This window comes from Actinia tenebrosa, unplaced genomic scaffold (assembly GCF_029948245.1).
Source record: "Actinia tenebrosa isolate PJP-AT-01 unplaced genomic scaffold, QUT_ActTen_1.0 PGA_scaffold8__29_contigs__length_14323225, whole genome shotgun sequence".
Classification (NCBI taxonomy): domain Eukaryota; kingdom Metazoa; phylum Cnidaria; class Anthozoa; order Actiniaria; family Actiniidae; genus Actinia; species Actinia tenebrosa.
Genome location: NW_028292585.1, coordinates 3,068,378 through 3,094,701, shown reverse-complemented (window position 1 = coordinate 3,094,701; position 26,324 = coordinate 3,068,378). Strand labels below are relative to the sequence as shown.

The following is a 26,324-nucleotide window of genomic DNA, read 5'->3' as shown; positions in this document are numbered from 1 at the left end:
GGACTGTTTATAATGATAGAAATAGCATACATCCCGACTGCTTGTTAAATATAGACTTAAAGTGCAAATGAACCCATTGGCAATACATATAAAGTAAATAGTTGATTGGTGAAATATTTCTTGATTTGAGTGATGCGTCTCTGAGTTATGAAGGTTTATATATGTTAATGATGATGACGTCAGGTAAGGTATTTTAGTGTTTTTATTGTAACTAGTAATACCTTCTACCAACACTTCTTTTGCTCTGTGTGGTTATTTTTTGAGTTTAGCCCGTTTTAAGGATTTTTTCCCCCACCAGTAAGAAATATTATTACTCTTATTTCTTACTGGTGGGGGAAAAAATCCTTAAAACGGGCTAAACTCAAAAAATAACCACACAGAGCAAAAGAAGTGTTATTTCTCAATGATCGGGTGAAATTTCGAGGCTATATTTTACTTTTCAACGATTTTATTGAACTTTTTGATGAATCTCCATACATTTCCTTATAACATGACACCACAGAAACCAAGCTTGGGCTACCTGTGATTGGAAGCGCTCGACACGTAACACATTGAAATTTTTAAATCTTCCAATCAAAGAGCAAGTCAGCGCACACTGTCCAGTCACGTTTGAAGAGGAAACCCATTGAGCTTTCAGGGTAAGGAAAATAGAGGCTTTGCACCATCACGTGACCACACTCATAATACTGCTTGGATTGCCTGTGGTTAGATGGCAGAACAATAAAATCCAACTAGCGGATGTGAAGTCAAAACATGTCAAAGTAAGTCCTCAAACTATTGTATTTGACTATTTTTACGACATGAAACCAAAAAAAAAACCAAACAAACAAACAAAAACAAAACAAGAGATCAAAACAACCTCCAAGATTCTACAAGCCATTAAAAACGCAGCTATTACCGGAAGTGACGTCTATTGATAGCAACCTATACAATGCAACAATTTTAACAATGCTTACTCTAAATGTGGGCTATAATTCATAGTTCTAACTCAGATGATAGCGAACCAATCACCGTTGTAGTAGTTTTCCAGTGGAATTAAAAGCTTGTCCAACGAACAACTACACAGCATCTGTTTTAAAGAGTACTACAAGGACTACGAGACAATTTTCTATTCTTTTCGCATGAGAGTAAACTATTGAAACAATTTATAATCAATTTTCCGCGATCAGAGTCTAAAATTCTGAGATATTCTAAATCATTATTATTTTGTTAAGCTTGTGGGACATAGCATTGATTACTAAGGGGAGTCGGAACTATGAATTGAACTACCTGTGGATTCTTGGATACTCTAGTCATAGACCATAAGTGGTCTTCTTCTGATACTCTCACTGGTCTTCCTGTGGATTCAGATACTCTAGCTGGTTTCCTGTGGATTGTCTACCTTGAATTTTGGTGCATTTTGAAACCAATTAGACTGCCTTATCTTCCTTTCGCCAAATAAATGACTTTTCTCTTTGGTCTTCCTGTGTGATTTTTCACCTTCTCCCTATCACGTGGTGTGCTATCTCTTTGGTAACATCCTCTTAAAAGTCAATCCAAACTTTGATCGTGTCTTGTTCGTAGACCTCCTCCTCAATATAGACTTCTTTTCTTCTTCTACCATCTTCAAGTGTTCATTCCCATTCAACTGCTTATCCGTGATTGGATCATTTTCCTTTTCCTTGATAGCAATGGCTTTCTTGACTTCAAAATCTGAATAGCTATAGAACTGTTTGCCTGACTTGGGTTCAATTATAGTGTACGATGATAACTTTGGGTGTGGTTTGCCCTCAATAGCAGAGTTACCAACCTTAGCTTCACTGTTATGTCCAATATTATCATTCTTATTCAGTAAGGAAATCTTCTCTTCTGAATCACTTTTCTTAATCACTGTGAATGATGTGGTGGATGGTTCATGATCCATCCCAGACTTGCTCTCGTTAACTCTACTGTCTTTAGCAGTAACATAACCAGGGATAGAACAATTTTGAGTATTACCCACCTGAAACCCAAAATGCACAGGCGTACGGTCTCCACATGGTGTACAGGGTGAACTACGTATAATCTCTCCCACATGCCAACCAGACGCTGCTTGAAAGTCATTTGTTTCCCACCTGAACGAAGGAAAAGATGCAGATCTTAGCCTTCGCTGTGGTGGTATGTTTTTGCGGGGAGTTGAAATGTGCAGGGACGAAGCACTGTAGTGTAAATAAGGTACTTTGTTTCTTGTGTAAATGGCTGGTATGCTGGACCTACCATTTTCTTGTGCAGAAGATGCAGATGTTATTCTAACTGGGCTTCTTGGTCTTCTACGCACACTGCTACCTAAGTCTCTCCTTCGTGCTTCGCTGTAAAGCCTTTCCTGACCATCCTCTTCTGTTTCTGCCTCAATAACAGATTGTTCAACCGGTTCAGGAGTAAAGGCATTGTAAGCAAAGAAAAAGATGATACAGATGACGATAAAATTTGCTGATATGCAGACCAAGGCAGATGTAATAGGCCAATTGAACAGAATAAATCTATAGGAAAAGATAAACAAAACATAAATATTATGACTTCTACAAACTGGGAAAAACTGAAGAAGAAATGCAAGAAAAATAGAATATTTTTTTACCTTAGACCTGAAAACTGTGCTTCTATTCTTAGTAAAGCACCATATATTTCAACATGCTTTGCCATGATAATGATTTTAACACTAGTCACTGGATGGTACTGAAATAAGAAGATGAAAATGAATGAATGAAAATGATGAATAAATAAAAAAAGCATGAATAAATGAAAAGGGTGAATAAATCATTCATTCATTCATTCATTCATTCATTCATGCATGCATGGATGGATGGATGGATGGATGGATGGATGGATGGATGGATGGATGGATGGATCGATGGATGTGAACCACAACGTACTGTAGTTTGCCAAGAATTGTGTGAGACACTGTTCAAAACATGAAGGTCACTATAAAACACTTGGTACAAAACGTTTTAATGTAGTGTGCAGTCCTATGGATCATTGCATGGACAAAGTACTTACTGAATCATCAACATAATTTTCAAATAACTTCACTGGTACACTCTGTTTCTCTTCAGTGAAGCCAAATATAAGAGGGAGAGCCATGAACACCGAATACATGACTTTTAAATGGGCTGATCTAAAGTGAAGCATACACTGTGGATGGAAAGAAAAGGTAAGGTTAGCTTTTGTAAGCTGTAACACATACTAAAATGCCAAGGAAATCAAACTTGTGAGCCAAAGTACATAGTTCCAGAAAATATGCCAACCCCTTGCCCTAAGAATTAAAAAATAATCAGTAGATCTGACTAGAGTACCTTCATTTTTTCTAAAAATTACTTTTATCCTTCGGATGTCTTTAACTGCAAACACATACCCCCTATCAGATCGCTTAAATTTTAATTAATGGTTTATTGAATTATTTGATGTATCATTGCTGTATCCTCTACCACGTAGGACAGCTGATACAGTGATAGTACAAGAAGTCCCTTGAATGATGTGCATTATCAAATGCAGCAACCACAAAGTGAGATATCACCTCCTCCACTATCTGCCCTCAAACAAGTCAGGTATGGTACCAGAATATCACCCACACTATTTACTAAATAAACCCCTAAGTTTTGGCAGCTATGGGATATGATTGGTTTATTAATATCTGAGGATGAGAAATGGTAAAAAAAAAACATTTGACAGAAAAGTAAATCTTAGAAGGCATATGTGATATTTATTGTTGTTTGTTGGCATAGTTTTCTCAACTAGTCTTATTATTTTACTCCCACTTGTTTTTAAAAACCGAGTTTCTTTGCTTTGTTTTCAATATTTTATTTCAAGTATTATGCTTCTGGAGTAATTTCAATAATTTATAAAATGATTAAAGCACATTTCTAACTTATAGGTTACTTACTGATTTTGATGATGTAGCTACAACCTTCCCTGAGTTTGACAAAAAATTAACATTCACCATGAACATTCCTGTATGAGTATAACAGAAGAATGCTTTGTTATTGTCAACCAACATGTTAGCTATGATGTAACATGTACCCCAATAATTTATTTTAAAGTTTTGGCAATTTTCTTTTGGCTAGTAAAAGATAAGGAATTCAAAAGAACATCAAGAAAAAATTGGACCCCTGGGACACATAACTATTATTAACAAACGAATCTGAAAAATGGAATAAAACGTACCTAGTCTTTCATTTACAGGTGAATAAGGCATGTCTAAATCAAGAAACACTTGATACTTTTGGCCTCTCATCAATATCTAAAGGATAATAAAATGACAACATTTATTCAGTAAATTATAGTCAATACAATGCTATTATTACAATCTACGAATCAATATGCAACATAGCATGGAAATGCAAAGTTGCACCATACATCCACCTTGGCAACACTTCTCGCAACTGCTGCAAAAGTGCAATCTAGTTTGACACCTTAATGCAAATAGTCCCTTTCAAGTTCCTTGTCCCAAAAAAATTTGAGCACAGCTTTATAGAGTGAAAAAAAAAGAAAATGAAAAATAATAAGAATATAAAAAAAATGCTTTGTCATACGTGATTTGTTTGAACATGTAGTGACATGCTTCATGTCAACACCCTCATGACTTCCCACCACGAATATCAAGGCAGACTATGAAATCCTGTGTTATCTTCATAAATATTCTACATCTTAAAGAATACATTTATGTTTTTTAGACTCAGCGTTGACTTACCCTCTCGCCTTTACTAAGGCTCACATTAGCTTCAGGGAAAGAACAGAGACCTTCCCGTGGTCTGCTGTTACAGTCCGTCCTTGTAAATAAGAATATAAAAAAACATAAGTTAGAAGCATTTGCAGACATAAATGGAGAAGAAAGAATGGTTTTAATACTCACGAGAATTGTAAGTAAACTGGCTGAGTGTAGTGAACTGTCGGCATATATGCATAGTAGAAGCTGATGTACATGAGAACCGCAACCCATACCAAAGCAACCACGGTACAAAATGACAGACAAAATCTAACAACAGTGTCCCGAAAAACGTTCCCTGCACCTATTGTGGCATCCTTCAGGTAGGATGCAGCATCTACCACCGACATGACGGCTTAGGGTTTACATTTTGATTCAAAAATTAGCTGATAAATGGAATTTCTTGGGACTCGAAAGTCGGAGTCAAATCACATTTTACTTTCTTTTTCTTCTTGGTCCCGCAAAGCATTAGCCTCAGATGACAAAATTAACCAATCATAGGACTCCATTCCATCTGTGTTTACTTTTGGGCTTCCTGTGGCAGACATATAATCCAAGATGGCGGACAAAAGTGTTTATGTTGTTGGAGTTGGGATGACAAAGTTAGTGAAAAATCCTTTAAAAAATCAAATACTTCGACTCAGCTAATCAAATTCATGAAATCATATTATCTTAATTTTAGGTTTGAGAAGCCGTTAACCAAGAATTGGGACTATCCAGGTTTGTTATGTGGACTTTAATTTGATCCCAGTGCGATCTCTCTCGTGCTCTCATATAATCTTTTTTTTTTTTAATTCAATAGATATGGCGCGGGAAGCAGGAACGACTGCTCTTAATGATGCTGGCATACCATACAGTCTAGTTGATGCAGTAGCAGCTAGTTATTGCTACGGAGAACCAACGTCAGGTTTGTATAAGTTAGGGACAAGTTTTCTTCAAGGTTGTTTGTTGGCAAGATTTGTTTTGTCAGATTTTGAATGTACCATAGCAAATAAACCATTCCCTAATGTATTTTATTTTTGTTATTCGTAGGGCAAAGAGCAGTATATGGTATGTAAGAGAGTGTTGTCAGAACATGTACCAAAGTTAAATGTGGAATGAATAAATAAATGAATAAAATGAATATTGAAGGTTATAATGATGACTGATGCTGATGATAAAGATAATGATGATATGTGTGGTGATGCTGCTGCTGATAATGATGATGTAAAGATGATGTGATGATGATTTGATGATGATAATGGCGATGATGATGAGAGGGTGATGATGATTGCATCAAGATATTGGCAATGATGCTGTGATGATGTGGTGGTGATGACGATGGGCATGGTGTGTTGATGACGATGGTGTGTTGATGATGATGGTGTGGTGATGATGATGGTGTGATGATGATGATGGTGTGATGATGATGATGGTGTGATGATGATGATGGTGTGTTGATGATGATGATGATTATAATAAAATTCCATTGCAGAGCTTGGTCTAACAGGTGTCCCTGTATTCAATACAAACAACAACTGCTCATCAGCATCATCGGCAATTATGTTAGCAAGACTAATGGTTCTTAGTGGACAGTACCAGTGTGTTCTAGCTGTCGGTAAGTACAACAAGTTAATCATTCTTGTCCATTATATTCTTGGCTCCATCTCCCCTAAGTTAGCTGCTATTTCCCCTCAAGCTCAAAGATTCAGCTAGAATATCCCAGAATCTAAAACTCTGATCACAAAAAGCTGATTATATTTGATTAAATTGTTTCCTGAAAATTCATGAAAATATGAGAAAATGTTTGCAGCACAAAATTATAATTCCACTGGGATATAGCTCAGTGCTGCAACTTTGAGTGGATGGCTATTGCCTGAATAAAGGTACAACAAATAATCCTTTAGCCTCTCTTGAGTTACCTGCTACTAGTGCTACCAATAATGCTATTTGTAATATAAGGTTTTGAGAAGATGGAACGAGGACTGTCAGAGAAATTTCAGGACAGGGCTTCACCCATCAGAAGACACGTAAGCCACATGGAGAAAATGGGTGCAAAACCAGGACTGGTTAATCCTCGGCTAAATGCTGTTACTTCTGATATCATTAAGGTACATAGAGTTGAAATGGGGGTATTCTAATCTTTTGAAATGTTGACCTTTCCTTCCTTCCTTCCTTCCTTCCTTCCTTCCTTCATTCCAGTTGCCTCATTCCTTCTCTCTATCACTCCTTGTTTGTCAGAAAAGGTCTTTGCAACTACTGTAACTGTAGCCACTTAGACTGATTAGACAAGAGAACCAATTAGAATGTAGAATAGAAACAATACATTCCAACTTTAGGTAGTGGAGCCAATCAGAAACGTAGACTGCACAATAATTGTAATTTGATTCTGATGTTACGTTTAAACAACTAAATAGCGATCGCCATTTTCTCATGGGAATACAAGATCTGTTGATAGGCTATTGCTTTCTGCTGATTTCTGATTGGCTCCACTACCCAAAGTTGGAATGTTTTGCTTTTATTCTACAATTTAATTGGTTTTCACTGTCTAAGTGTCTCCGGTTATAGTAATTGCACTGTAACATCATTAAGCAAACATTTCCCCCTATTTTACAGATGTTTGCTTATGCGGCAAGAGAACACTCGCAAAAATATGGCACCTCATTGCAACAATATGCAAAGATATCCCATAAGAACCATAAACAAAGTGTCCACAATCCATATGCTTCCATAAGAAAGGAAATCCCAATGGACAAAATTACAAGTAGGATGGTATGCGATCCTATCTCATTGGTGATGTCTTCGCCAACTGCTGATGGGTCTGCTGCGGCAGTGATATGTTCCAAGGCTTTTATGATGTCACATGGACTGCAGGTATTGTTCCTACACCAGGGCTAAAAATAACAACTGATTAATTTAGTTTTTAGCTTGATCATGCCTCATAGTCTAGCTCAAATTGACCAGTAAGGCAAAGATTGGACTGGACAAGTTCCGATGACCAGGTGTTAATCTTTATACCTTTACGCCTTAGCAAATACAGCCAATCAGAATGCAGGAATACAAATTTGTCAGTAAACAAACTTTTCTTTATCCTTACATTTGATAGGATAAAGCTGTGGAAATCATTGCACAACAAATGGTCACAGATATGCCATCATCATTTGGTAATACATACAGAAACTTGTGTGGCTATGATATGGCAAAGAAGGCTGCACAGTTTTGCTATAAATCATCTGGGCTGACCCCACGTGATGTTGATGTCATGGAAGTGCATGACTGCTTTTCATGTAATGAGGTAATCTATTTTTTTGTAAACAAAAGTCTTAAGTTCATGACATCTTCTTGCCAAGAATAGAGGTTTCCCTTTGTCGCTCGTTTGGTTAAGTCTTATTTGTCTTATTCCAGTTGTTTATGTATGAGGCTCTTGGTCTATGTAGTGAAGGCAAAGGAGGACAGTTAATAGATGAAGCAGAGTGGATACCTAATAAATCTGGTAAGTAACATGAAGTTATGGCAGCAGTAACGACAACAATAGCAGGAGCAGGAGCAGGAGCAGCAACAACAACATCGACTAGCATATGCATATGAGCTAGAGTGTTGACATTGCAGGGCCATCGCCAGGATTACAGAAAGGGGGATACGTATTTGCCATTTTATGGTTGAAGTAAAGTCAAAAGAGGGAGAGGGGGATTTCGTTTACATCTTGGAACCACCCCTGGTAAAAGGCTTGAATAGTACAACAAATTTAAAATAAAAATAAAAAAATATGTGCCTTTCTACAGGTGGTGAGATATGCAGACTCGGTAGACGATGGGTTGTGAATCCTTCAGGAGGACTAGAATCTAAAGGCAAGTAGACAAGTTGGGCCATAGGGGGTGGGGGTGGGGGAGATGTCGACTGGTCATGATGCCTAACTTTTTGTCGTTAAACACACAGGTCATCCTATTGGAGCAACAGGTCTGGCTCAATGTGCTGAACTAGTTTGGCAGGTAAAGAAGTTATTCCATATTTATTCCATATTTGTCATTCTGTCTTATTGACTGACCGACCAACCAACCAACCTACCCACTAGAACCGACCATATGTTTTTGCTTGACATACTGTTTCACTGAATGGTTGCCAACCGACCTACCGACCAACGAGAAGACCGACCATATACATGTTTCTGCTCAGTGACCCATTGTTTGGCTGAGTAGTTGCCGTCCAACCAATCGACCCACCGACCAGATAACCGACCAGATAACCGACCAGATGAATCTGCTTGACAACTAACCGACTGACCTGCCAACCATATTTCTGCTCGACCCACTGCTGAGTAGCAGCGTGACTGACTGATTTGTATACCGGTTTTTTTTCTTTATGTTCACAGCTTCGTGGCGAGGCGGGTAAAAGACAAGTTGACGGAGCACGAATTGCACTGCAACACAACTTTGGTATCGGAGGAGCTGCTGTAGTCACAATGTATAGGACGTTTAAACCTAGAAGTCCTACGACTACTGCAAAACTTTGACAAAAGAAAAAAATTGAATTATATATATTTGAATGCAAAACCGGAGAACCCAGAGCCAAAAAAAAAAAAAAAAAAAAAAAAGATCCTAACAAATTCTACTCACGTGTGATGCTGAGTCAGGATCACGCGCCAGAGGTGAGAGACGGGTTACACCATCCTTGTTCTCCAAAATTAGGGTCTTCTTAATTACAGAAGACTCCTTACAGAAGACTCATCAAAAATAATGTCTGTTGCGAAGAGTTCAAAATTGGCGGCAAAATTTAATTTAAGAAAGTACAAAGTATATTCAATTTCCGGAGGATAGAAAATGTATTGTTTTGTCATTGTATTGCTGTGACGTCACGTGAAAACGCTCTATTAAAACAATTAAAATGATTTTACTTCTACACAGAAATTTGAAATCTTGTATTTTTATTTGCTACCTTATTTTTCAAAAGGGAAGGGCTTTTCTCCAGCGAAATTTTCAAAATGATCTGATTCTTGTGGTGTACTTTCTTCAGACTATCTGACGGGTCGAGTGTTAAATGGGTGGAGAAGAATGAGAAAAGGAAGGGATAGGCATTTTGATTGATGAAATAAAACATCTACGCGGCAACTAAATCGAATTTCATAAAAACTCATTCAAATATACTGAACCAACTGACTGAAAATATGCAATTTATATTAAATTCTCGTACATCAGATGAAAAATGGTAGCTGTCAATAATAGTAATAAAAAAAGAGCTTTTTCCTAGTATTTTCCCGCGTCAGCTTTTGTCCTTCAGTGCCTACGGTGTCAAGATGATTAGCAGTCAATATAGTTTCGTTATATTAGACTTTGATTTGCATGCGTTCGTTCTCAAGGTTTCTCGAATTGACAAAGGATTCGAAATACTAATTCGAAACTAATTCAACTAAGGAAAGAAAGCCGTCGAACCAGAGCGACTGGGAAAAAAAAAAGGTCATTAACTTCTGTGATGTCTAAGAGCATTAGCATTAATGACCCATTAACCTCTCTATTCTATCCCGTATGGATTAGTATCAATATCAGTTTACCTCGCTGTCATACAGGAATCTGCAGATCATCATGCATCACTTTCGATTTATTAGTCGCCCTTCCTTCTATTTTTTCATTAATCAAAGTCGAGATTAATCTTTTACTCTAATTTCCTTTACTCCTCCTCCTCTGCTGTCATCTCCTTCTGTCCTTTGCTCTTTTTGCTCTGTGTGAGTCGCCTAGTCTGAAAGTATTGGATGACTTTAAGTGAACCAACCGTTTTGAACATGCATGCCTTTAACAGCTTATCTCCAGAAATCCGGCAAAGATAAAATCACATTTAGAAACCGGCCAACTTCTAGTTCGACCAAAAAAGTATACACCGGCGTTTCCTTATTCTCAGGGTACTGCGCAGATTTGCCTGAACCTTGTTTCGGTACTGTTGATGAAGTGGAATGAGGAACGGACGGAAGAGCGAAGGGACTAATAGATTATTTATTTTCCAAACCACCCCTCTTGCTGAGGATTATTATTGGGTCAGTTGTTTTTAATTTATTTGGATTTTTGTTTGTTCGCGGTTTGTTTTATATCCCTTGCTAGTTATTATGAGTTACCATTAAGTTAGCGGATACTAATTATTTAGCATTCAATAGTGAAAATTATCCTCATTCAGTCACGTCGAAAAGAACAACTACAGTGCCTTCGGTCTAGCATCGATATGGTTCGCAAACGCGGTACGGTAGATCATTGATCGTAAATTCATCTTGGCGAAAACGACCGTAGACATCGGGATCGATAACTGACCACCGCTGCTATTAACCAATCAGTAAAAAGGAAATTGAGCCAATTACAGTAATAGTTATCCAGAGAATTGTATGGGTGTGTTCTCATCGCCATAAATAGACCAACTAAGGCGTTGCGGTCGAGGTGTGGTGTGAGGACGAACCGGAAAATTTCTTTAATTTTTGACCTTTCAAAAAGCGTCTTAAAAATATGCTTTGTGTGGTGAATCTGGATGTTTGTTTGGGCGAGGTCATGTGACGACCAGCCCTACGGTTCGCCTTTGACGAAAAAAGAGGGAAAAATAATAGACATGGGGAGCGATGGTAAGAGAAAATTAAATTGTGAACGAAAAAGAACTCTAGTACTCAGGAAGTATAACCGTTAGTAAAACTTAACTCTAGAAATCTATATATATATATATTTCATTTCGTTAGAGCGTCGAAAATGTTGTGTAAAGATAATTCATTTTGATCGTAATCTGGAACTAATTAGTATTTCCTGCGTTTCGTACGTCACAGTAGCCGCTAAGCTAAAGGTCGAGTATGCTACTATCATCCCTATCCATCACGTGCTGAGATACACTTATTTTAATGAGCGTTTCGCCCTCCCTCGTCTATATATATAAACACCATAAGTGAACTTTCATTATATACTAAAGGCTTTAGAACAAGTGAATATGCCTACCATTCTACCTCTTCAGGACGTAAAAAACTCAGACATGCTCAAACCTTTTGATTCAAAAAATTCTCAAAGAGGAACTTTAGGAAAGACTTTTGATTTTTTTGAAGTACTCGGTGAGGGCTCTTTTGCTAAGGTGTTCAGATGCATCGATAAAGACACTGGGAGTTCTTTTGCGGCAAAAGAGTTAGATTGCAATGGTGATGTTGAATACAAAGCCAAGATCGAACAAGAAGTAGAAATCCTGAAAGATCTTCGACACGAAAATATTGTGGTGCTACATCAATCGTTCACAGAAGGGGATACTATTTATCTTGTGATGGAGCTAGTAGATGGTGGGAGTTTATTTGATGAAATCATTAATCAGACTGTCTATACAGAAAAGCAAGCGCTGCGTATAACAAAACAGGTATGTGCGGCAAACTACCATAAATGCGTCCCAAGCTTGAAAATCTTAAAGCAAAAGAAATTAAAACAAATGGGCTAAAATTTTAAGCCGGTTTTATTAACTTTTCAGTCAGTGATACTTGCGATTATTGTGAGGAACTACGGAGCTATCATTTTGAAAAAGAACTTTTTTTCTGAATTACACTGATCACTGTAATCAGTATATGATTTTAAAACACAACCTTTTAAAATTTGAATGCGGATTTATCGTCAACTCGGCGGGAGAGTATAATTTCATTGATATATTTAGCCGTTTGCCGTTAGTGTGATGCCCACTTACGGACATTACTCATATCCCAATTGAAATTGGACAGCCACGACCCACAAATACTTAGTAAACTGCTGCAAGTTTGAAATGACTGAGGTTTTAAAACAAGTTAATTTTCGTCTTCGAAAACTATTTCATCATTTAAAAGTTATTTCAAAAGAGATTGAAGCCCTTCTTCTGACGTCATTCAGACCTCAAGAGTAATTAGCGTCGAAGCCAAATCTAAGTTCAAATACGCAAGACAGGTCTACCCTTATTGCATCACTAGACGTTGTCCTTTTGATCTAAATTTTTTTCTTCAAATCCGGAGTTCGTGAGATTTTCATGTATAGAGGGGTAGGAAACGGTGTTCGTATCCTGCGACGGTGGTTTCCTGGAAAATCTGTCGCGCGCGGCATAGTGCGACAAGCGCACAGCGTATTATTGCATGGATGTCCGTGTGTGAAGGGGAATGAAAGAAGGAATTGCTCATAGCCTGTGATGTTTCAAAATCTTACATACTCGTCTACTAGGGAGCAAACATCCACATACAGCTTCTCTATCGACTGGTCTATCATGTAGTTTGTGAAATGAAACCTTTTTAACTATATGCTCTTGGGAACTGATTATTCTGCAACAATTTTAAATTGCTAGTATTCTTAAGAACCAGGCAGTTAAATTGTTAATGGTTTTCGTCTTTGTTCTGGGTAATATATGGCGGGGGATTTTCCCCGTCACGTTGTCACGCCATATATCTTTTTTGTCTGCATGGGCCAGCTTACAATTTCTGCGTTCATCTCACGACTCCTCTCACAAGTTATTTCACTTTTTCTTTAGTTACTTGAAGCCTTGGAATACCTCCACAGCCAAAGAATAGTCCACAGGGACATCAAACCAGATAACCTGTTAATACAGCGCCCACAAGACGACAGCGATCTTATTATCAAAGTCACAGACTTCGGGCTAGCACAGAGGCTTCCAAGTGACTCTGACGTCATCACCTGTGAAGCTGGCGGCGCCGCCATGTTTCTTGCGCCAGAGACAATCCTCGAGGAACCAATAGGCTGCGCAGTTGATGTGTGGTCTACTGGGGTTATACTGTATTTGATGCTGGCAGGGTATCCACCGTTTTGGAGCAGCAGTGACGAACAGTTGTTGTTATCAATACTAAGAGGGCATTATACAATGCCTTCTCCTTATTGGGATAATATCAAAACCACGACAAAAGATCTTGTAAGAAGCCTTATCGTTCCTCAACCCGAGGGTAGGCTCACTGCTGCTCAAGCATTAAACCACCAAGCTGTGTCCGATGGAGCTCTTGGGAGGAAAGTCTCGTTGGAACGAGAAAGGAAGAGAGATTTCTTGGCAGTCATTAGTGGTATTAGAGCGATGATTAAGTTTAAAAGAGCTAATGTCAAAAGTGCTAGTAGAAGACTTTCTGAACGAGGAGAACTGAAGTCTCCTTTACCAGTCCATCACAATCATTCATTTCAATCTGAACTGGAATCAGTATTTGAATAAGACGTCACCACAACGGAATCAGGAATATCTGGAATCTGAATCTCACAATCTTGTAAAATTAGCCTACTCTAGCAGAGAGGCTCTAGCATAGAAGCACCTAACTGCTATTCAAAGAATAGCGAGGAATAAATAGATTGGACAATTGTAGATTCTGGATCTTGGAATTCAATATTCCAAATTTTGAATTCATTACATGGATAGAAATTTAAGACTCTTTTTTAAAAATAATGTAAATAATTTGAGGGCAAGTATGTCACTGAAAAATTACCCTAGATTTTTTCAATTATGAATCAAGTTGGCTATTAGGTTTTAAGGTTATATTTAGAGTTACATTTGTCAACCTTATAACTATTTATTTTACTGACAATTCGTAACATCAACATTGAATAAATCAATCTAAAAAAAATATTTATTTCATAATAAAAAAATGATCAAAGAAGTCAATGCTGTCCTTTACATTATTGTAGCGTTGTTACTCCCAAATCATGCATTTTTGGGAAATACAAGATTGTAGCCTGGAAGGGAAAGATAGAGAGGAGGGGAAAGAAATTTTGAATTTCTTTTCAATTAAAAATACAATACTCCTTTTTGCAGTTCCATTCAGTGATCACAAATAATAGTTCCTAGCCGAGACTAGAGTTACCGCACATGATAAACTGTAGTTTTGATATGCGCGGAACTCCAGCCTCAGCTAGGAACTATTATTTGTGGTCACTGAATGGAACTGTAAAAAGGGGTATTCCCATTTTCTTATCCCAGTTTAAAAAAATACTAAATTACCATGGCTTACCTCTTATTCTGTTGCACCTAGCCAAGGATTCATTCAACCGGGTAGGATTTCTTCTGTGGTGATATTTCCAATGTTCCTGATATTTTATCTGCTTGCCAAGTTGGTTAATATAACAAAAGAAATCGCAAAATCTCTTTCGATATCTCTTACACTTAGAATTTATCAATTTTGTTGTCAAAATAAAGAAGAGCAACGACCAAAACAAGAAGAATAGGCATACAAAATAGATTTCCTTGAATAAAGGAATGTTAAAGATGACCTTATTCTAAAATGTGATTGGCCACTTGGGTATACGATATATAGATAATTGAAAAAATGAAGACACAAAATGCATATTAGGAAGATTTATTTATTCCATCTATTTTTCCTCTTGAGGCTTATTGAAGACATAAGTTAGACAACATTTGCCACAATACTGCCTGTCAAAATGACTGGCCATGAAAACACCAGCACCGCAAGACTCTGATGGGCATTCTCTACGCAGACGGGTTATCTTGCCATTCTCATCAACTTTGTAGTATTTAAGAACAGCCAGCTTGACCTGTATAACAAAACATCTTAATTAATATTAAGTAAATATATGAAAAATATAATTTATAGGGTATTGGTGCATACTAGAAATGTCTAAAAAACAGAAGTTTCATGACTTGTGTTGGTGGTGAGAATTTGAAAGGAAAACACGTGCACGCAGGGAATAACTGAAATTTACTTAATATAAATATGTATTAAAGGAGGGCCAACAAAAACACAAAAGGAAAGGAAGAAATGAGATTTGTTCTAGCATCAAAGCAAAATTTATGATAGATTATTTTATCTAGCAAAAATTTGAAAGGAAGAATGAAAGGAAAAGTATAGGCCCCATATAATTTCTGCTCATGTTCGCAGAGGATTCCTTAAGTAATAATTATTATACAAGTATGAGGGTTTCTTTACAAAATAAGTAACTGTGTCCTGCACTAGATTAGTATTAATGAAATTCCATTTGATTGTAAAATAGCTGGCAGTGAGAGGTGAAGTACCCATCAATCAACCGCGCCAGTAGCCAAATGGTACAAATTATATAATAGATGAGGTGGCCAAAATTTTATAGCCAACACGATGGGTCTCACCCCAATATTATCAAATATAAATAGAAAGACACTTAGTTATGACCCAATTAATTACTGGTTAGCTGATTTAGGATACACCTTGAAATAGATACAGTATGATAAAGACTAAATCTTAATATAGTGGGCATGGCCAATAGGATGGGTCTCACCCCAGTGACATTAAATATAAATAGAAGGACACTTTGCCAAGACCCTATGCATTACTGGTTGTCTGATTTAGAATACACCTTGATATAGATACAGTATGATGGGGATGGGTCTCACCCTAGTGACATTGAATATAAATAGAATGTGAAAAATGTTTTTCTGACCATGTTTTTAGCTGACCCTACTAACTACTGGTAAACTCGATACCAATACTATACACCTTGATATAGATACTGGTGTTAAAAATAGTAAGGTAAGGCATCCAAAAACAAATATATCAGGTAACAAATAGCTGACCTTCTTCTTCTTGTGTTTGATCTTCTTGGGGGTGGTGTAATTCTTCTTCTTACGCTTCTTGGCTCCTCCCCTAAGCCTCAGCACAAGGTGGAGGGTGGACTCCTTTTGGATGTTGTAGTCGCTAAGGGTGCGGCCATCTTCAAGCTGTTTGCCAGCGAAGATCAAACGCTGCTGGTCAGGAGGAATACCTGGAAAGGTTTGGTAGAGGAATAAAATAATCAGTGAGAAGTGTGCAATCGATGGCTGATAACTCGACTAACAAAACTAGACTAACAAATTGAACTGTTCCTTTAGACCGTTCATATTTATAGTGCTCAGACACTGAATTTTGGCATGGGTAAAATTAACTGTATTGTCATTAGGGCCCAGCAATAAATGTACGCTCGTCCATTGTGCTCAGGAACCAAAGGCAAAAATGGTTTTATATTAGCAAATGAACACTGTTTATGCCTGGAAAAACTCATCCTGTTTGCAAGGCTATACAGGGAAAAAATAATTTTCTTCAGCTAACATGGGTGACGTGTGTGATTTCTTACGACAAAGCTCTATATGTACAGTTGTAGATGCTATAATTTGCAAAGCCTAAGAATCATTTCATTGACTTAGATGAGAAAGATGTGACAAAATGAGAAAGATGTGACTAAACCTCTTTCTTTTTACTCTACTACCTCCTCCCCTTTCTCCTCTACCTGAGGGCTAGCAATTTTACAAATCTATGTTAAATAAAACTTTGACTAAAATTACAAATCATCACTCTTATATTTTTAAATGTTTGACACCATCAATATCAATATTCAAGGGATTGATCATTTATAAAACTGTGAACAAAATATGATCTTTAATATTAACTTAATGGTGTCACAGTTTTTAAAAATAAGCAAGTGAGAATACCCTATTTTATTCATATTCATTTTAAATTTTATTTTCAGCCAAAGAATTGACTAAGCTTGAATACGTCAAGACTATAGATCCATACCTTCCTTATCTTGAATTTTAGTCTTTACATTCTCGATGGTATCACTGGGTTCAACCTATAAATAATATTTATTAAATGACTGACAAGTAACAAAAGGACAAAATGTCTAGCAATATTCACGTCTACCACGTGCAATCCAAGATAGCTTACCTCGAGGGTGATGGTTTTACCCGTTAAAGTTTTAACGAAAATCTGCATGCTTCGGGCTCAAATTTACCTAGAATACAGAATAATATATAAACGTTCGTTCTGTGCAGTCAAATAGTTGGAATATTAAAGATAAAGTTGAATAAAAGTTGAATATTCTTACAGCATTCAGACTGATCCAAGATGGCGGAGCCACGAGAAAGAGGAAGATCTTTGGGGGACCCAGGCAATATGGCAGGGGCTAGAACTAACGCTGACTCGTAAGTAATGCTGGCGTGACTGGAAAATATAGAATTGGACTTGGACTGCTGGATGGTGGATCGATATAGATAACTGTTGCCTTGCCTGGATAGGCTCCTGTGTGGACCTAGTAAGACCCTTTTAAGATTATACTAGCAAGTCATTTTTATTTTTTCACATATATAAATTTTCCACTCCGCATTCTCTATTTGATATTTTTGACGTACGCCTTGGTATTTTAATTTCACTAGAATTTCTTCACTATATTTATCCAATATTATCCATACCTAAATATTAAAACCAACAAACAATTATGCTAACATAATGAGACAAGAGAAAAGATATTTCTAAAAGCTTTATTTGAAATATAATTACAAAATTCAAAAATACATCCGCTGACAACATATTAATAAATACTGCATTCTCAAATGACATGACGTAATATCGAGAACACGATGATTAAAAAGAAGACCCAATCTTGTGGCCAGCCAAGATTGATCTTAACCTGAAGTGTTTGATAAAGAGTAGATTTCGCATGACTGTGAAAACTTAGAGCACAGTCACGGTACGACATCACTTCATCAACCAATTACAGTGCGCGGGATTACTGATTTAACCAATCAGAATGCCAGAATGTTCACACCTTCACGATCACGGTACAACACGTCATCGCACATGCCATAAATATCTCACAGTCATACAAAAGCTGCTCCAGTATATTAGACGCATCTATAAGATACATTCGCCCACTCATTTTTGCTTATATCATCAATTGGGGCACACACAAATAGCAATATTTCATATTTTAAAAATAATGAACAATAATTATCAGAATTTCAATTCAAATGCCGCAAAGAGTTTTTTAAGCAACAGTTTCAGTTTTCGAAGGGGTCTACACAGACCCAGGGTAAATCAAGATGTTGAGTGTAAATTTCGAAGGATTTGAGTTTCTTGACCCTCTTGCAGGCCCTTCAAAGCCCTTTTCATTGTAGTGTAGATAAGTTATGCGCTGAGTGATGAAGAGGAAAAAATTTCCCTTTGAAATGTCCGACTCCAAGAGACTGCGCACTCATACTTGCATGCATCTTACAAAGCGTGCTCTTCAGTTTAGTGCTCAGTGTATGATGAGAAAGAAATCGGTTTGATTTTCGAGGGGGGAGGGGTGAGGATAATGACATCTTGAATATCCAAGGATGCTTCAAGGCGGATGATGCTGTTACTCGTTGTGACGATGGTACAGTAAGCATTCTCTTCACAAGATCCTTGCAAGACGAAGAGACGTTTTCCCAGCATTTTGTAGTTAAAGAATACTGTCCTCTCACTGCAGAGAGAAGCATTTTTTCGCTATTATCGTCCCAAAATGGCGGATACCCTACGATCATAGTGTGCAATAGCACTCCACAAGCCCACAAATCCACAGGACACCCAATAGGATCCTCTAAGATCGTTTCTGGCGCCAAAAACATTGGCGCGCCTTTTGCCTGACAATGAATAACGTCAGAGTCCCTAGGAAGTCTTAATGCAAATCCAAAGTCGCATATCTTGGCCTCGATGTGTTGGCGCGAACCAAGAACAGGCTTTGATTTAAGGAGGATATTGTCAGGTTTGATGTCTCGGTGAACTATTCTTCTTGCATGGAGATAATTGAGTGCCTCTAAAACCTATTGAAAAAAAGAAAACCACACTTTCTGTTAACTTCATTGAGCAGTAAATTGTACTTCAGCCGACATATGCATTTCTTCCCATGAGCATGAGAATTAAGACTGACATAAAAAATAGTTAAGATAAAATCCTTTGTGAAAGTCTGGGAAGCGGGGAAGCACTAGTCTCCTACGCAGCCGCTATTAGTGTAGCGTTGCGTGACGACACTAACAGCGGCTGCGTAGGTAGCCTCCTTTGCAGCCGTTCTTAGGGTCGTCACGAAGCGTTGCGTGACGACCCTAAGAACGGCTGCGAAGGAGGCTACTGCGTAGGAGACTAGGGAAGCACCTCCGGATTTCATAAAACGCAGATAATTAACGGAGTTATCACAAAAATTGATTGTTGGTGCGTGTATAAGATATTAAGTCAACAGTAATAGTATACAATCTTGTCCACAATCTTGCCCTTGGAAGTACTTTTATCACTTTGTTTAGACTACGAACCCCTCTGAGGTCAGTCAAGAAAAGCAACATTTTTCTTGTAAAGATAAAATTGATAAAAATCAAATGATGATAATTATAAGGAAAAAAAAAATATCTTGCAAAATTAGCTGAGTCCCTAAACAGCTAATGTTTTGACTGAATTGCCAGAACGATTATTCTCTTGCAAATAATTAAAATAAAGAATTCTTGTTTACAGAAGTTTTAAATCTATAGTGTTTTGAACTGACAATGGTGAACAGATTTTTCTCTTTTTTTCTTAAAGGACTTTTCCAAAATACTTTTTTTAGTCTAACAGCGTTTAGAAAGAAGGCATTTCTTGAAGTTCGACTAAATACATACCACAGAAAAGAGCGCTAGGATAGCTAAGAAATAAAAATATTAAAGCCATAAGTTATGAACAATTCAGTCCTCAGTCCTCCATCTGGCTTTTGAAATGAAAACGCGATAACGCAAATTGGCTTCTAGAGAGTCTATACCGACTGCCTTTGAGATGAATTTTATGTTTTTAATTTAGCAAACTGAGAATAATCATAGCACGAGATTTCCTACCTGTCTCGTAATCCCAGCAGTTTCTTGCTCGCTGTAGCGATGTCTCGTTAACATGTCATGAAAAAGATTACCTCCCGTCAAAAATTCCATCACAAAATATAAATATTTTCCTGTTCTGAAGTTTGCATAAAGCTTAACAATATTCTCATGTTCCAGTCCTTTCCAGAGTTTGATTTCTTGTTGGACAATCTTGTGGTCGTATCCTTCTTTCGTCGTGTCGAATTCTTTCAGCGCAAATGAAGCTTGGGTTTTCCTTTCGACGCACCTGAAGACCTGAGCGAAAGAACCTTCCCCTATTAAGTCCAGCACGCGAAATTCTGGTTCAACGTCTTCATCGTTGTTTGAAGAAGCTATCCCGTCCATTCTAGGAAAGAAAGAAAACTTGGTGATGTTTAAGAACAGCATTATTATCTAAGCCGTCCAACAACGACATTAATCGCACGTTACTGTAATGAATTTTCTCAAGTGTTTGTCGATGCACTTACAGTATGGAATGACTATCTATGGTAGTCACTGATATTACCACCTAGATTAAATATTAAATCGTTATCTGTGATTTCCCCTCAGCATTGATTAAAAAGATCTTAAATCCCATGTAACAGCTAAATTGAGGAGTAGAAAGATTATTTTACTACATCGCGAGGCAACATAAAACAACCAACATAAATTTATTAACTCCAGAAATCGGGAAACAGCAAAATGATTGACGTGTATATAATTGACGTCACAATGACAAGAAAATAAAATGAGCTGCTTTTCACGCCTACGTTAAAAAAGCAAATAATCGATTTTCATTTGGACAAAACAATATATCAATACGTTGCTTTTAATGGTTTTAGTTTGCAGTAAGAATATTTGAACTAGCCCTACTTGTTTGGAAATCTTAGTTACTCATGCAAAGTCGGGTTACGTCTTACGAGAAGTATAATAAAGCCAGCACACTCGTTTACAAAATGCAATTATTGACGCTAAATTGCGAAAATTTTGTGGATTTTGCTCTGGGTTCTCGGCCGGTTTCGATTTCTGGGACACGGCATCACAAATGAATAAAATTTGTTGGGTCCCTATTTAAATTTGAACATTTTTCTCTGGAGTCCATTTTTCCTCTGGAGAGGCATTTGATTATTGCCAATGATCTTCAAGATTTCTGGACTCTTTAATTTTGTTCAAGATTACTTCTCGATGTTCCATGCACATTCTGTGACTTTCTGGACAACACCGCAATTCCACTTGAAAGATAGAGAATTTATCTCGTTAACGGTTATCTGAGTCAAACACTTAAAGATAAAGTTCCGTACGTATCTCTTGTGGCCATATATAATACAGATTATCTGCTATCATTCCCTAAATATGTTGCAACACGAGGGGGTCTCGAATTAGTCTCGACGCGAAATGCATCTTGGGTCAAAATGAAAATTCCTGTGAAAGCGAAATTTTTTCATCCACTTTCAATAAAATATAGTGTCCGCAGAATTTGAAAAGTTTTCTTGGCGATTTTTCTTTTTTTTTTTTTTTTTTTTTTTTTTTTTTTTTGCTGTTGCTTGTGGTGTTATGATACGCATTTTAGTTAATGCTATAAAGGTTAGCTTGATGTCAGTATCCTCGGCAAAGCGCTCATGAGAAATAAGCATTTTACACCGTACGAGTGTTATTCCCTAATGAAAAAAAATGTCGTCACACTTATCTTGTGCGGAACGACAAAATCAAGGGTCTTTGACCCAGATTGAGATAAAATGAACCCGAATCACATGAAATCAAATGACATGATGGAAAGAACTCTCAGTGATCATAGAGAAAATGCAGAGTTCATAAATGCCAATAATAATGAATCCTATTCGAAAATCATATTAGATCCCAATCAGCCCAGCATGTGAGTATGAGATGGTTGGTTCAAAATCGGTTAAGTGGTTCTCTTTCTGACTCCGAGGGCGTTTCTCTAGTCTCCATTTTATTATCCATCCTCTCAAACCGACCCTAACTAATTTAAACTGATCAGAGAGCTGTGCTCCGGCGTCATACATGGACTGTATACCGGCGACTGCCAGAGGCGCGCACCTTCACCATGCTTTCAGTTTGACCTCGTTGAGCTTCGCCACTGCTGTGTACTTGGGGTGGTGATCAATACTATAGCAAGTTTTTCTAGTAAAGGCACGAGCAGCTAGTTGTGTTGGATCTTCTTAGTATAGTATCTCTTGTGTCTTTTTAACCAATTCAAACTTATAAAGATGTGAAGAGGTGAAGTTTCTTGATTTGTAAAGTTAAAACAAGATGACTGCTTTTCCAGAGGAAAGCTAAAACCGCATTTGTAGCAATTGTGAGTTGTTATTTAAGACTCAAGTTATTAACACTTGAAAAAGTAACTTTTCATGGCTATTATGAGACGACAGATGAAATCATGTTATCGAACTTACTTGCCTAGTCTCTGTTACTTTATTCAGTGTCTTGTTGCGAGTCCAAGAGAGTTAACAGAAAGTGCACGACTAGTCCTAGCTATCTTACCATAGCGTAAGGAAGTAATGAATTGAATTAAGAGGGATTTAAGACAAAGGAATGCGATTTGTTTGAAAGTGGGGATTAGATAATCAAAACTTTAACAATCTTGGATGCTCTGCATTTTTAATACTCAAAGTAAAGTACTGAGCAAACAGGATCAGCGTAAGATGACACCCGTCACGACAAGTGATACAATGTCTCACTGTTAATCTCATATTTTTTCTGTTTTTGTCTGTGTGACAGACGAGCTTAGAGATATGCTTAGTACCCAAGGAAAGTGGGTAGGGAACCTAAGCGCATTGACACTAAAAGAGCTGTTCTAGATCATGAAGGTTTGATTTTCTCCGCAGAAAATTCCTTATATGCAAAAATATTATTTTGTGCGACATAAACTAAAAAAACTCAACTTCCAAAAATACTTTATTTATTAATTATTATCATAAGTAATGCCAAAATGATTTTCAAAAGTTTTGAAAATTAAGGTTTTTCTAATTTTAGCCAAGTAAAACCTGACCTGATTTTTATATTTGATTTCTAGTTGGCACTAGGCTAATAATATAATCGTTATCGCGTCCTAAAAAATTTAGAATTCGTTTAACTGGCATCGTACTAATCTGTACGAATTTGTACATTCTTTTTTAAGTATTTACCAACAGAAACAATAAGGCTGTTCTTAAAATCAAGAGACTTCAAAGGAATTCGCAACTTGTAGTACACGAAGTAAGAGCCTTACAAACTGGTTCTGTACGCGTTAACACTGAATCGTAGTCAATTTCCGATTTTTTAAAAATCTAAAGTTTCCGCACTACGTATGTACTCGACCACGACTACGAAATGATAGCGCTAATCTTTAAAAGTGAAAAAACTCGTATTCGTTCTCGTACTCGTCGTCGGATCTAAAGGATTTATCAGTCTGTCAATCTGTCTTAAAAGTTTATGGAACAATAGGATTCGTTGGGGGAAATGAGCGGTCATTGACTCTATCAATGTATATCTTGAACTGTTGGTCTAGCAAGGGTCTGTTGCTTGATGTTATGCTGTAGAACTGGGCTATGATATTAAAAACAATTTCGACTTGGTTCGACCTCACACAGAGCAACTACCCCAGGCACCTAGGACCGAGATCGGTCCATTGTTCTATCGTTTAAGACTAGGCTAGAATGTGCATTAGGGAAGTCTTCTATCTCACGACAGATCGACAGAAAATGAAACACGTATCACGTATGGATCAAAATGAACAGAGTTTTGAATAGAAGGGATGTGTTACTCAGTAGGTGGGCGCGGACGGGCTGTTGAAAGAAAACCCTTATTAACTAGACTTTAATCCAATGAAAGTTTTATTCGATGCATTTTTTCGAAAGCACTACTTTTTGTAAAAATGTTCAAAACTTCTACAAGTTTGTTTAGTCGGGCGCTAACTTACTCGCAGCTATGAATCCCGCCATAGCATGCAAAATATACTCAAATAGGTGAAAGTAAAAAGGATACTTGACAGTGTAAGGCTACAAAAGTCTTTCAAAAAACTATAGACAAGATATCAACTTGACCTCACATAGCTTTTGATAGAAAGTCATATATAAGAATGGAGTTTAAAATTCATGCAGAAATAAACTCTACTAACCTCACTCACAGTAAATTTTCCACCGTTATTTGATGTAGACAATTTCTGACTACGTGTGTGGACCAGAATACCCAGAAACGTGACAAAATGCGAGACGAATGTATATGAGATAATTTATCGAAAAGCAGCGATGATAGAATGAATACAACGATCACGAATGATATCTGCCTCTTCGTGATTAGGAAACAGAATCCTACTTAAGAGTTGCACCTCATTAATCATGCGCTAAACAAACAGTTGCATGCTTATTGATATTGTCACGCGAAAATTTGGATTAAAATTATATGCAGCCTTAGATTAAATTCCTTCTTCTAAATTACATTTTAACTTGATCTTTTTGAAATAATATTTTTTTATTTCATCTGTTACGGGAGAAAAGATTGTCTTGCAATAATTGAATCTGCACTAGCTCCGTTCCATCAAGAAACGCTTTAGTGTTTTTCTTTCTCCATCGAGATTAGCGTGCCTCGACAAGATATCATTAAAGAGGGGAAAATAAAGTTTTTGTTTGTACAGTTGGTATAGATTTCCGACGATCAACGATGTGCTTCTCGACAATTAAAAACTTTCTGACACTTGCTACTCGGTTTTCCAAGAAACTTCCGTCCAACTACGAATGTTCTCATTCCACAGCGAATATATCAAATATGTGTTTGTATATTAATACTTCCACTTGAATTGAACTAGGACTTCTATAATACTTTTATTGTGTGTGATTTTTATCTCTCCAGCGAAATATAAAACATCAGAATCCAGATTAATTATCGATGAACATCCCTATAAGAGAAGCGCTTTCACTTCATTTCGAATTCAAACAGGAACTTCTTCTCAATCAAGACAAGCACCTTGATAAGAAAAAGGTTTTCTTCGGTGTCTACATACGTAATACAATCAGACTGCGGCTCACATACTTTGGTAATAACCGGCTCATTTATTAAAGAAGTCGATCAAGAGTTTCTTTTTGAAGGAAGGTTTGCTGTACACCAATCAAATCATTTCTTATAATATCTAATCACAGTGCTCGATAGTAACAAAGCCTGCATCTAAATGCTCACTACCACAACGGTAAAAGGGCTTTGAGTTTAGTATTTTTTTGCGTAAGCGCACGGCGTTGTCCTCAAGGTTCTCAACTACTAATAGCGCAGCACAACCGTGACGTCATGAGAAAGAAGACAAAGGCGAAATTCGGACAAATAAACTTACAAGTTTACTTTCAACAGATAATTTTCACAGCCTATCGCAGTTGATATTAGTTTACATGGGTTATTATTGTAACTTTAAGTGAAAATAATAAAATCGGTTCGTATAATCCTCGTAGCGGTTAAACAGAATGCAAAGTTTGTCCGAATATTAAAGCTATTTTTAGAAGCAGTGCGCTGCGCTATTATACGCTCAGAACTTGACGCAATCATTGCTTGATAAGTTTCGCCAAAAAAAAAAAAAAAAAAATCATGTTTTTACCAAGTCTACATGTTTTATCCGTAATGTTACATCCTATAAAAATAAAATGAAATAAAACATATTCTTGAATCCTTCCCAGATTTATAGCCGTCTTTTAAGATGTTTATTTAAAATATTTAAAAATATTTGCAAAGACGTCAGGGCACAATATAAATTGGACACTTTGCCCCTGTATCAAACTTTCATCGTATATGTCACGTCAAGTACTATACTTAACAGCTTGTAGAATTTTTTGGACTTTTCTTACCTTCCACCTTCCACCTTCTTTGCTATTGTCGGCATGGCTTTTCGGGCTCTTCTCATTTGGTCAGCGATATAATCATCAGGTACGGGCTGTCCTGCTGGTCACCAGCTTAAGACTACCGTTTGTACTAGATTGTGCTTATTCTTGAATATTTTGTAAAAATATTAATTATTTTATGAGCTGCTTAGGTCGTTGAGGTCAGTGCATGCAGTGTTGAACGTCCCTGCTTTGTCCTACGTAAACCCTGG

General features: G+C 37.1%; 5 protein-coding genes across 8 annotated transcripts; 2 read left to right on the top strand and 3 right to left on the bottom strand.

The window, feature by feature from the left end:
* Positions 1 to 430: 430 nt before the first annotated feature.
* Positions 431 to 5,172, bottom strand: LOC116302098 (uncharacterized). The gene is made up of 7 exons (XM_031711297.2): positions 4,865 to 5,172; positions 4,703 to 4,781; positions 4,177 to 4,252; positions 3,896 to 3,963; positions 3,013 to 3,147; positions 2,594 to 2,691; positions 431 to 2,498 (listed from the first exon to the last, which is right to left on the bottom strand). Exons 1-7 carry the CDS (start codon positions 5,065 to 5,067, stop codon positions 1,502 to 1,504), a joined length of 1,656 nt encoding a protein of 551 aa, XP_031567157.1. The 5' UTR covers positions 5,068 to 5,172; the 3' UTR covers positions 431 to 1,501.
* On the top strand, positions 4,734 to 9,600 carry LOC116302101 (sterol carrier protein 2). Of its 2 annotated transcripts, XM_089040672.1 has the most exons (12): positions 5,261 to 5,319; positions 5,400 to 5,437; positions 5,520 to 5,624; positions 5,750 to 5,767; positions 6,192 to 6,314; positions 6,659 to 6,807; positions 7,313 to 7,570; positions 7,803 to 7,991; positions 8,102 to 8,189; positions 8,479 to 8,544; positions 8,633 to 8,685; positions 9,066 to 9,600. In XM_089040672.1, exons 1-12 carry the CDS (start codon positions 5,276 to 5,278, stop codon positions 9,204 to 9,206), a joined length of 1,272 nt encoding a protein of 423 aa, XP_088896798.1. In that variant the 5' UTR covers positions 5,261 to 5,275; the 3' UTR covers positions 9,207 to 9,600. The 2 variants fall into 2 exon arrangements, with proteins under 2 accessions (XP_088896797.1, XP_088896798.1); XM_089040671.1 differs by lacking the exons at positions 8,633 to 8,685; positions 9,066 to 9,600 and adding an exon at positions 4,734 to 4,871 and having other exon boundaries at positions 5,184 to 5,319; positions 8,479 to 8,554.
* Positions 9,601 to 11,595: 1,995 nt separating this feature from the next.
* Positions 11,596 to 14,297, top strand: LOC116302102 (calcium/calmodulin-dependent protein kinase type 1). The gene is made up of 2 exons (XM_031711300.2): positions 11,596 to 12,052; positions 13,175 to 14,297. Exons 1-2 carry the CDS (start codon positions 11,642 to 11,644, stop codon positions 13,856 to 13,858), a joined length of 1,095 nt encoding a protein of 364 aa, XP_031567160.2. The 5' UTR covers positions 11,596 to 11,641; the 3' UTR covers positions 13,859 to 14,297.
* A 680-nt stretch (positions 14,298 to 14,977) lies between these two features.
* On the bottom strand, positions 14,978 to 17,576 carry LOC116302103 (ubiquitin-ribosomal protein eS31 fusion protein). Its single transcript, XM_031711301.2, has 5 exons — positions 17,488 to 17,576; positions 17,328 to 17,394; positions 17,178 to 17,232; positions 16,202 to 16,389; positions 14,978 to 15,189 (listed from the first exon to the last, which is right to left on the bottom strand). Exons 2-5 carry the CDS (start codon positions 17,373 to 17,375, stop codon positions 15,007 to 15,009), a joined length of 474 nt encoding a protein of 157 aa, XP_031567161.1. The 5' UTR covers positions 17,376 to 17,394; positions 17,488 to 17,576; the 3' UTR covers positions 14,978 to 15,006.
* A 328-nt stretch (positions 17,577 to 17,904) lies between these two features.
* LOC116302108 (calcium/calmodulin-dependent protein kinase type II subunit delta) lies at positions 17,905 to 26,239 on the bottom strand. 3 transcript variants are annotated; one of them, XM_031711313.2, is made up of 3 exons: positions 26,080 to 26,239; positions 20,258 to 20,621; positions 17,905 to 19,225 (listed from the first exon to the last, which is right to left on the bottom strand). In XM_031711313.2, the coding sequence occupies exons 1-3, from the start codon at positions 26,133 to 26,135 to the stop codon at positions 18,548 to 18,550; spliced, it is 1,098 nt and encodes a 365-aa protein (XP_031567173.2). In that variant the 5' UTR covers positions 26,136 to 26,239; the 3' UTR covers positions 17,905 to 18,547. The 3 variants fall into 3 exon arrangements, with proteins under 3 accessions (XP_031567173.2, XP_031567174.2, XP_031567175.2); XM_031711314.2 differs by lacking the exon at positions 26,080 to 26,239 and adding an exon at positions 24,372 to 24,559; XM_031711315.2 differs by lacking the exon at positions 26,080 to 26,239 and adding an exon at positions 20,743 to 20,835.
* Between the last annotated feature and the right edge of the window lie 85 nt (positions 26,240 to 26,324).

Bases quoted from the DNA above. Each gene is read 5' to 3' on its own strand.
- LOC116302108 (XM_031711313.2), bottom strand. From the start codon at position 26,135: ATGAGAAGAGCCCGAAAAGCCATGCCGACAATAGCAAAGAAGGTGGAA. The intron at 20,622-26,079 runs GTAAGAAAAGTC...TTTCTTTCCTAG, and splicing joins AAGAAGGTGGAAGGTGGAAG to AATGGACGGGATAGCTTCTT. The intron at 19,226-20,257 runs GTAGGAAATCTC...TTTTTTCAATAG, and splicing joins CTGCTGGGATTACGAGACAG to GTTTTAGAGGCACTCAATTA.
- LOC116302102 (XM_031711300.2), top strand. From the start codon at position 11,642: ATGCCTACCATTCTACCTCTTCAGGACGTAAAAAACTCAGACATGCTC. The intron at 12,053-13,174 runs GTATGTGCGGCA...CTTTTTCTTTAG, and splicing joins CGCTGCGTATAACAAAACAG to TTACTTGAAGCCTTGGAATA.
- LOC116302103 (XM_031711301.2), bottom strand. From the start codon at position 17,375: ATGCAGATTTTCGTTAAAACTTTAACGGGTAAAACCATCACCCTCGAG. The intron at 17,233-17,327 runs GTAAGCTATCTT...TATTATTTATAG, and splicing joins GTAAAACCATCACCCTCGAG to GTTGAACCCAGTGATACCAT. The intron at 16,390-17,177 runs GTATGGATCTAT...AAACCTTTCCAG, and splicing joins TAAAATTCAAGATAAGGAAG to GTATTCCTCCTGACCAGCAG.
- LOC116302098 (XM_031711297.2), bottom strand. From the start codon at position 5,067: ATGTCGGTGGTAGATGCTGCATCCTACCTGAAGGATGCCACAATAGGT. The intron at 3,964-4,176 runs GTACGTTTTATT...ATACTCATACAG, and splicing joins ACCTGTAAATGAAAGACTAG to GAATGTTCATGGTGAATGTT. The intron at 3,148-3,895 runs GTAAGTAACCTA...TTCCATCCACAG, and splicing joins TAGCTACATCATCAAAATCA to TGTATGCTTCACTTTAGATC.
- LOC116302101 (XM_089040672.1), top strand. From the start codon at position 5,276: ATGGCGGACAAAAGTGTTTATGTTGTTGGAGTTGGGATGACAAA. The intron at 5,320-5,399 runs GTTAGTGAAAAA...TCTTAATTTTAG, and splicing joins GTTGGAGTTGGGATGACAAA to GTTTGAGAAGCCGTTAACCA. The intron at 5,438-5,519 runs GTTTGTTATGTG...TTAATTCAATAG, and splicing joins CAAGAATTGGGACTATCCAG to ATATGGCGCGGGAAGCAGGA.